General features: G+C 49.3%; 1 protein-coding gene across 1 annotated transcript in view; it reads right to left on the bottom strand.

The window, feature by feature from the left end:
• Nucleotides 1–3,050, bottom strand: part of SCARB2 (scavenger receptor class B member 2) — a 71,942-nt gene extending 68,892 nt beyond the window's left edge. Inside the window, exon 1 of the mRNA XM_081813146.1 lies at nucleotides 2,621–3,050. Within this exon, the coding sequence (XP_081669272.1) occupies nucleotides 2,621–2,737 (117 nt within the window). The 5' untranslated portion in view covers nucleotides 2,738–3,050. The remainder of the gene's footprint in view (nucleotides 1–2,620) is intronic.
• Nucleotides 3,051–9,050: the final 6,000 nt, after the last annotated feature.

The following is a 9,050-nucleotide window of genomic DNA, read 5'->3' as shown; positions in this document are numbered from 1 at the left end:
CCCACATCGGGCTCCCTGCTCGGCAGGAAGCCTGCTTCTCGCTCTCCCACTCCCCCTGCTTGTGTTCCTGCTCTCGCTATCTCTCTCTCTGTCAAATAAATAAATAAAATCTTAAAAAAAAAAAAAAAGAAAATTCTGCATACAGAATTAGGTACCGAGTGTTGGAAGGGCCTGTGCAAATGAGGACCTGAAGCATAAGTTTTGTGTGCTTCCCAGTAAATGCACCACTGTGCCTAAGATAGCTAACATCCTCACTTGCCCAAGTAATGAAACTGAGGCTCAGAGAGGTTAAGTAACTTGACCAGAATCAAAAAGCTTGCAAACGGTAAGGTCGGGATTTGAACACAGGGTGTCTGACCCCAAATCTCATGTATTTTGTCTGTACTCACGTGGCTTCTAACAAAAACAAAAGTTCTTTACAAAGCACTAACTATATCCTAATGAAACTAATGAAAATTACCCATTTTCCCTGATAATTCTTATAACCTCTCTATTCTCCTGAGTTGTTATTATTCCCATTTACAGACAGGGAGGCCCAGAATCAAGGAAGGTGAAGCACCTGGCCCAAAGTCACCCAGCTAGTACATGGTGGAGCCAGGATTCATGTGGAGGAGTGTGGACTACAGAGTCCTTACTCTGTCCCACTATCCCATGCTACCTCTCTACAGGTGACCCAGGAGAGGGGAATGGTAATGATGGTAATGCGTGACCTCTGGCTGACTTACAATATTCCTGTCTGCTGAAACTAGCCCTGTCATCTAATTTCATACGCCATGCTGTTCAGTGTTCCATAATGGGGTGGGGCAATTCTGAAAATCCACTTCCCCTGTACTATAATTTATTAGTCTGATCAGAGTCCATTCCTCACAGAGAAGACCACATAAAAAAGCCAATCATCAACTATCAATGCAAACTCAAGGCCCAGGCAAGCTGCCTTACAGCCACCTCCCTACCTGCCCATGAAATGGAGACCCACAGAGCATCTGAGGGCTGGTAATATCTGAGGCACCAGGGAGACCACTCATCTCATGGGGCTCTCTGGAAACAGCCTTTTAAAACCACACAAGAAGATTCACATACTGACTATAATTGGATTGCTTAACTCTGGTCATCCAAGCAAGAGTTTATATCCTTTTTTTGAAACTTTTTTTTTTCTTTTTAAAGATTTTATTTATTTATTTGGCAGAGAGAGCGAGAGAGCACAAGCAGGGAGAACAGTAGAGGGAGAAGGAGAAGCAGGCTCCCCGCCAAGCAGGGAGCCCGATGTGGGGCTTGATCCCAGGACCCCGAGACCATGACCCGAGCCGAAGGCAGACGCCCAACCATCTGAGCCACCCAGGCGCCCCAAGAGTTTATATCCTTAAATAATCTTGCCATGGATTTGCAAGTGGCCAGAAATAGAGAAGATTATATTTGGTTTTTTCCTTGAACATGGGTGCTCAGGGAAAACAGTGGTCTTTGAGAAGTTCAGACAGTGAGCTTCATCCTCCCACAGTAACGTGAACTTTAAAATTAAATTATGCTTTACCATGACTTTTTTTTTTTTTTAATTTGCCTTTAACTGCCAGATTTCAAGTAATTGATGGCTTTTGGCAACCTCTATTAAAGGAATATGTCTGTTGCCACCTGAATGAGACAACTTGACTAACTGGGAGTTCGGTGATCAAACTGGCTTTTTAATCCAGGCAACAGCAAGTGCAAACCATGGGGCTATGGGTGCTAACAAGAAAGGCTGCTCCAATGATTTTTTTTTTTTTTTTAAAGAAAAAGTGATCCCAGTAACTCTCTCTTGTTCCTCTTTCCACACAGATTGGTGGATGTGGGTGAAAGGCAGAAGGAATGAGCACTGGGAAAGTCAAATGACTCAGAAATCTGAAATGACCAGCTCTCCAACCCACCCATCTAGGGTAAGAGACAGGTTCAGATTCTTTCAGAATCTAAATGCATCCTTGCCTGAAGCTTACAGTTATTTAAGAAGAGCACGAATCCATGGTGAGACAAAGCAACCCAGACTGTTGGTATGAGATACCACATGTTTAGTCGGAGGGAAACCAGCACAGACTTTGATGGACTGAAATGTCACCCAGCCCAGAGGCCTGGCCTCCCTACCAACAGCCCTGCCCAGTCCAGGAAGGCAAGAACACAATAGATCGCACAGCCGCTTGGCATCCCCTGCCCCACACCACTTCAAAGGTCAGCAAGCAGCCAACAAACCTGCCTGGGCTGTAGTGTTTTTCGTTTAGTCTTGTTTTTTCATTAAGTGGGAGGGAAATATGTTTGGGCCGGAGAGACTGGGGCGTAGGGAGGGCGTAGAGGGGGAGGCAAATGATAGAATGTAAGTGAAAACCTTTCTAAAAAGTCTAGATCCACAGTTTTATCTTACTCCTCTCCATCCTTCTTTAACCCTTACCTATCTACCCCGACAAGACAACTAAGAAAGGAGGGCTGTATCCGGAGGGTCTGCCAGGGTGCAGAGATTCCCTGTACGAGGTTCAGCATCGGGGGGTGGGCTGGAGGTGTCCCCCGCCCAACACGGGAGCGCGCACACCAGCCCGCCCGCATACATACACACACACACACACACACACACACACACACACACACAGCCCGCCCGCTTCACCTTCTGGATCGTCTGGTCCACGGCCTTCTGGAAGACCCGGGCCACCAGCAGCGTGACGCTGGTCACCAGCAGGAGCAGGGACAGCGTCCCGACCGTGTAGAAGCAGCACCTGCCCATTCTGCGCGCCGCTACCGGGCCAGGCCCCGCCGGCCGGCGCCGGCGCAGGAAGGAGGGAGGGGCCGCCGCCGCTGCAGCGGCCTGAACACCCGCGACCCTGCGGCGCCCGCGGCTCCCGGCTCCGCGGCTGGGCTCCCGGCTCCCGTGCACCTGGCTGGCCGCCGGGGAGGGGAACGACCCGCTTCGCTTTCGCTTTCCCTCGCTCGGGTAGTCGGGCGCCCGCCCCGCGCAGTCGGGAGGGACAGAGGGAGCGTGCAGGGCGGTGACGCTCGCCGACCCGGCTCGCCGCAGCCCCGGGAGGCGACGGCCAGCAAGCAGCTGCGCGGGGAAGCGGGCGGGGCGGAGGCTGAGCCCGCAGTCATGTGCCCCGCGGCGGACGCCGCGATTCGGCCCTCGCCAGCCGCGCGCGTCCCGGGCGGTCCCCCGGCGCCTGCGGCTCCCCGACCGCGGCCCGGCCCAGCTGCGCTCCCGGCTCCGCGGTCACCCCGGAAAATTGCCTGTGCTCCCCGGCGCATTCACTCACCCGCTCAGCAGGGGTGAACTGCGGGCCTCCCGAGTGCCAGGCACTGGGGATTCGGGGTGGATACCACCTTGCCCCCCCGCTCTAGACTAGCTCCCCGGTTAGCAGGGACACTGTTACAGCAATTACTGCACAATGTTACAGGTGCTTTTATGAGGTGCATGCTGAGATTTGTGCCCACAAGCGTATTCTGTGCGCGTGACCTAAGACCCCACAATTGAACTGAATCTTGGAGGATGGGTAAGGGTTTGTCATGTGAGGGGTGTATACAAGGGAGGGAGGCATTTCAAGGGGAGGAAAAAGTGCTAAGACATTGGGGATGAAAGAGTAAGATGGAAAGAGGAAAGGAGGCAGTTCCTTTTCCTTCTAGGCTCAGGTGTACAGACTATAGGGTGGGGGTGGTGGTGAGGTCCCTTGGGGTCAGACTTTGAAAGGCTCTTTGTGTCCCATAAAAGAGTTGGGACTTTATCCCTCAGCAGTGAGACTCAGGAAGAAGCGTCAAGCAGGTGGCCATGACATTGTTCCCATTTGCTTTGCTCACCATTATGTCCCAGACAAACAGGCTAAAGCCTGCACACAGCAGGGACTCAGTATTCGTTGAATGAATGTCAACCATAGGCCAGCCTTTGGTTAGGTGCTTACACACACCCATTTATTTAATACAGCAATCTTGTGACTTGGTGGCTGTTTGTCCCATCCCCCGCCCCTCCCCCCCCCAAATGCAGTGTCAGACAGGAACACTCTGCAAGAGACTGATGAGGGAACATACACAGGAAGCTGGACCTGGGATGCAGGTGTGAGCTATGTGGAGAAGCAAGGAAGGACGGTTGTATGGAAGGAAGCTTCTTATACTACAGTGCAGCTCTAAGAAAGTTCAGCAAGGCTGTGGGGGTTCCTCAAGCCACACTGGCCTATCCCAGGAGTCCAGCATCTCCCAGGAATAGACCTCTTGTACTTAGTCATGGGCTGCGAGCAGCCGCGGCAAGATGGCCTCTGCACCAAGCTGGCGATAAATATCAGAGGAGAGATTTCCGATCTCAGTCTCTGGGATGGATCCACTGGTCGGTTATGCTCTGCACTGGAAGATCTGAGAAGTACATTTTCTTGGTCGCTATAATGGTATTATTCCTGTCTGACAAGAGGAAACCGTGGCTCTGTAAGGTATGTAACCTAACAAGCTCAACCAGTTGCTGAATGGTGGATCCTTGCCTAGACAGGAACGCAGGCTGGTGTCCTCCAAAGCGCCTGCTTTTTCTACCCTGGGCATTGCTGCCTCCCAGCTGCCGTCAATGAGAATCTGCAGACAGGCCGTTAGTTCAGCGGGGAGACTTTGTTAAGGACTCAGGGAGATGCATTTAAAATGGTGGCAGATTCTTTGACACTCCTTCTATTGAGAAGTGGGATCTATACCTTTTACCTTTGAATTTGGGCTGGATTTAGTGATTTGTTAAACCAGTAGAATATGGTAGAAGTCACGTATCCTGGAACTTCTGAAGTCAGATCATAAATGCCTTGCAATTTCTTTCTGCCTGGGGCATCTGGAAATTGTTGCTCTTGGAGCCCTGAGCCACCTTTAGGTCTAGCTACCCTGAGACCTCTGTGCTGGAGAGAAACCGGAGAGACCATAGAGAGATGGCTTGAGCCTGCAGGAAGAGAGATGCACTGCCAGCCCCTTGCTGTCCCCAGCCATTTGAGTCATGGGCCCCAGACATATGGAGCAGAGTGGTCCTGAACTTGGGACATTGACAGTGACAGTGGTGCCCACTCCCAGCTCTACCGAGCAGTAGCCCCGAGGCAGGCTGGAGGGGGGAGGTCTGGAATGATTCAGCTCTTCCAAGCCTCATGCCCACAGTGCCTGGGTGGCCCCAGTCTTCATGTCCCCCCGCCAGCAGCCTTTCCCTACCCCTACTCCTGCCATGGTAGTGTTCTATTCTGCCCCCATCTCTGCTTCAGATTCCAGCTATCTCCCTTAGCTCTCCCTGTGCCCCACTTTGCTTAAGGGACCATGCTAGCCCACTAACCCTTGCTTGTCCCCTGCCTGGGCAATGGTTGGGGTCCTCTGCAGTCTGTGTGTGTCCTCTCCCTCATTAACTAGACAAAAGATTTGGTGACCTTCCTTCCTGTTTGGCTCCCAGCAGTGCATGCTCAAGTGGAACCCTTCCTCCTCCATACCCCAGACTAGATTTTCTGTTTGCTAGCCCAATCTCGAGCGCAAACTCCACAGCTAACACCCTAGGTGGCCCTAGGCCACCAATCCCGGGGCAGTCTTCCTTCTCATTGTTCATTGAGATCCCTTTTTGCCTCTTGTCTGGTCCATTAGGGCAGTAACAAACTGTGCGGATGGAGCAATGGGCCCAGATTTGAGAAATACATCTCGGTGTGGGGAGGGATCCTGAACAAGGGTTTCCAACTCCGTTGCCCTCAGTTTACCTTCCCTTTGAGGCTCTCTCACTCAGGCAACACCACTCCATTGTTTCCACTATGTCAGGCGGTTGGTAAGCTGCTTCCCCTTTAAAACTCTCGTCCAAGCTGGACAAAAACCTCTTTCTTGGTTCCTCTTAGCACAGCTGACCAGACTAGCATTTAAAAAATGCACTAAACACTAACAAAAGGACCTAATTACAGAAAATATAAACAGCTTAAAAAAAAAGAACCCATGTTCCCCAAATAGCAGTCTGTAATCCCACAGTAATTTCTGTCATATCATAAAGAGCTGACACAGCCTTTTAGCACCTGGCCTGGCTGGCTTTCGGTTTAGTTCTGTCTTTTTCTCCACCCCATGGCGGCTACACATAGGGACTGTGCCTCAAGCCCCCACATTCTCCTACAAGCTTCCCAAAGCCCCTTGGAGCATCCTCCTTATTTTCTATACGACATGTCACCGCCACTGCTAATTGGCATTGTTACATCTTTTTTGGTGCTCTAGAATCATTTCACTCTACAGGTGAGACTCAACTCTATATATAGGGAGTGGTGGCTACATGGCAGGTACACAGACTAATAACCCCCTGATCATCACTCTCCTGAGGGTCAGACGGAGATTACTGCTGCTACTGGTGAGATGTGGAGGCTGATGCCCTGGCAGAGAGACAAGCAGGAAGTTTCCCAGTGACCTCTCTATACCTAAAATCAGAAGAACAGGAACTTGAGAAGAACAAGCACCCTTGTGAATGAATGACTATTGGTGCCTGCTGCAAAACTCAGTCATTCAAGACTCAGAAAGAGAACAAACTTCCTTCACAAACTCTGAAAAAGGCTCCAGGACAATAGACTCTGAGACAGGAGAAGCAAGAAGGGCTCTTAGGGCCCCACCTGAAATCTAGAATAATGAGATCTTCAACGGAGGTTATTGGATAATCATTGTGTACTTTTATGTTAAAAGTATTAATGTGATAAATGTAGACATTTATTTTTTTTTAAGATTTTATTTATTTACTTGAGAGAGAGAGTATGAGCAGGGCGTAGGCACAGAGGAAGAGGGAGAAGCAGACTCCTCGCTGAGCAGGGAGCCCAATGCGGGGCTCGATCCAAGGACCCTGAGATCATGACCTGAGCTGAAGACAGACGCTTAACGACTGAGCCATGCAGGCGCCCAAGTGTAACCATTTAAAGTACACCACAATTTTTACAAGTAGGGTAGGCAATCTCCAAACGCGACTGTGAACAACTCTTTCTTTGTAGGCTCCTGATGCTCCTGGAATCCAAGGTGGAGTTTATTCTCCATCCCTTAAATCTAGGATGGCCTTGTGACCTGCTTCGACTGATAGAATGTGATGGAACTGACGATAGTGTGCCAATTCCCAGTCTAGGCCTTAAAGGGCCCGGCAGCCCCTTCCTTTACCTTCTTGCAGTCCATCACCCATGGTAGAAGCTCGGGTCAGACCCCTGGGTGATGAGAGGCCACATGGAGAGAGACTCTGGAGCATGAGAGACCATCAGGCATGTCATAGCCCATCTAAACCCCCATATGCTACATGGAATAGAGATGATGAGCTGTCCCCGCAGAGCCCTACCCAAACTGCAACGTTGTGAGCACATGAATGGCTGTGTGGTAAGCTACTCAGTTTGGGGGTAGTTGGCTAGGCCATGATAGACAACTAAAACACCATTTTTTGTTATTTATTAATTATTTTAATATTCCAGGAGTCTAAAAAAGAACAGAAGTGGCCCTAGGCCTTCGTTACTTTGTGATAGGCCGGCTCCAAGAGCTCTCTAAAGTTCTTGGCTTTCTTACTACTCTTTGAAGGCAATCTATAAAATGTACCAACATGCCCTAGTGATTTGATTTTTGGTATGTCTAAATGTTTGTGGAGTATCCTTAACCCTGAGCAATTCAGGATGCATAAGAAAAAATTTCTGTCTCCATCCTTCTGATCTTACCGGTCAACCCAAACTTCTAATATTTACAGAATTCCTTTATGAGACAAGTGACAGCCCCCTGGGCTAGAGCTTCTTCATCCTTTACATATCACACTCTGAGCATGGCAGAGCAGAAGGAATCTGGCCCAGTCTGCTACCTCTTCCAACCAGGAAACCCTGTGTCTTCCTGACTACCATCTTTGCACCCCAAACTAGGGGAATCTTTTTTAGTTTGTTTGGCTTTGGCTTTGGCTTTATTCTGTTTGGGGTTGTGCAGAAATAAGAACCCCCCTCTTCAAATCTGTGTTTCTTTTCTGGTTTCTCTAAGGATGCGGAGTTTTTGAAACATGACACCTGGGAAGCCACGATCTATTTGCTTTGTTCTCTTCCGTCCCCTGATGCCCCAAGCATAGTCTCTTCTGACAGAGTGTGTGGTGGTGGTGGTCGTGGTGGGAAGCATGGGGAGGCAGAGGAGTGAGGAGGAGAAAAGAAATTGAATACTCGCAGTGCCCTGTAAAGTAGATACTGTGTCTCAATTTTAAAAAGGAGGACACTGAGGCACAGAGAGGTTGACAAAGTAGTTCAAAATCATGTGGCCAGTGAGAAGCAAAGCTGGTGCTGAAACTCGAGTCCGTCAGACATTTAAGCCAGGCTTATGCCAGGCTCTTAGCCACTGAACTCCTGGTTAGGACTTCTAGCCTTGGGTTTTCTAAGAGCAAAAGGAAAGCAGTGACAATTGATTTAGGGAAAAAAAAAAAGCTGTGACAGTACCAACATTCTCAGTGACGTGGGCAACCAGGAGGGGCAGTGGGGTTGACATTAGCTGTTTGAGAGAGAGAATATTTCTGCCTGCCTGGACTTGATGTTGGACTAGAATGGCAAGCCAGGAATGAGCTGCAGGTTCCCCTCAGCCTCAAGGTAGCTAGAAATGAATTTCCAATGTATGCCCTGATGTGAAAAGTATTATAATCTGTTCTCACTTGAGGTAGTTTGATGGTACTTTCTAGAAGCAAATGAAGTTTGAGTTGTGTTTATTTTTCTTAATCCCCTTTTTTAAAGATTTATTTATTTATTTGAGAGAGAGAGAAAGAGAGCATGCCTGCATGCAGGGAGCGGGGCAGAGGGAGAGGGAGAAATCCTCAAGTGGACTCCTCAATGAGTGCAGATCGGGACTTGGAGCTTGATCCCAGGACCCTGAGATCATGACCCGAGCAGAAACCAAGAACCAGACGCCCAACTGTCTGAGCCACCCAGGTGCCCCTTGAGTTGTGTTTAGATACTGTTCAACTCAGTGTGGCATATGATGAAATACCAGGGCTGTCTGAGTCCTGCACATTATGAAATCAGGGCTAAATAAGCAACATAAGAGTTTACAGTTATTATTTTATGATTTATTGCATGGGTAGAAGTTGTTTTAGATGAAAAAGTCAAGTT

This window comes from Leptonychotes weddellii, chromosome 2, assembly GCF_054177405.1.
Source record: "Leptonychotes weddellii isolate Sample4059 chromosome 2, ASM5417740v2, whole genome shotgun sequence".
NCBI lineage: Eukaryota > Metazoa > Chordata > Mammalia > Carnivora > Phocidae > Leptonychotes > Leptonychotes weddellii.
Note: the sequence above shows the minus strand (reverse complement) of the source record. Positions and strands in the feature narration are given on the sequence as shown.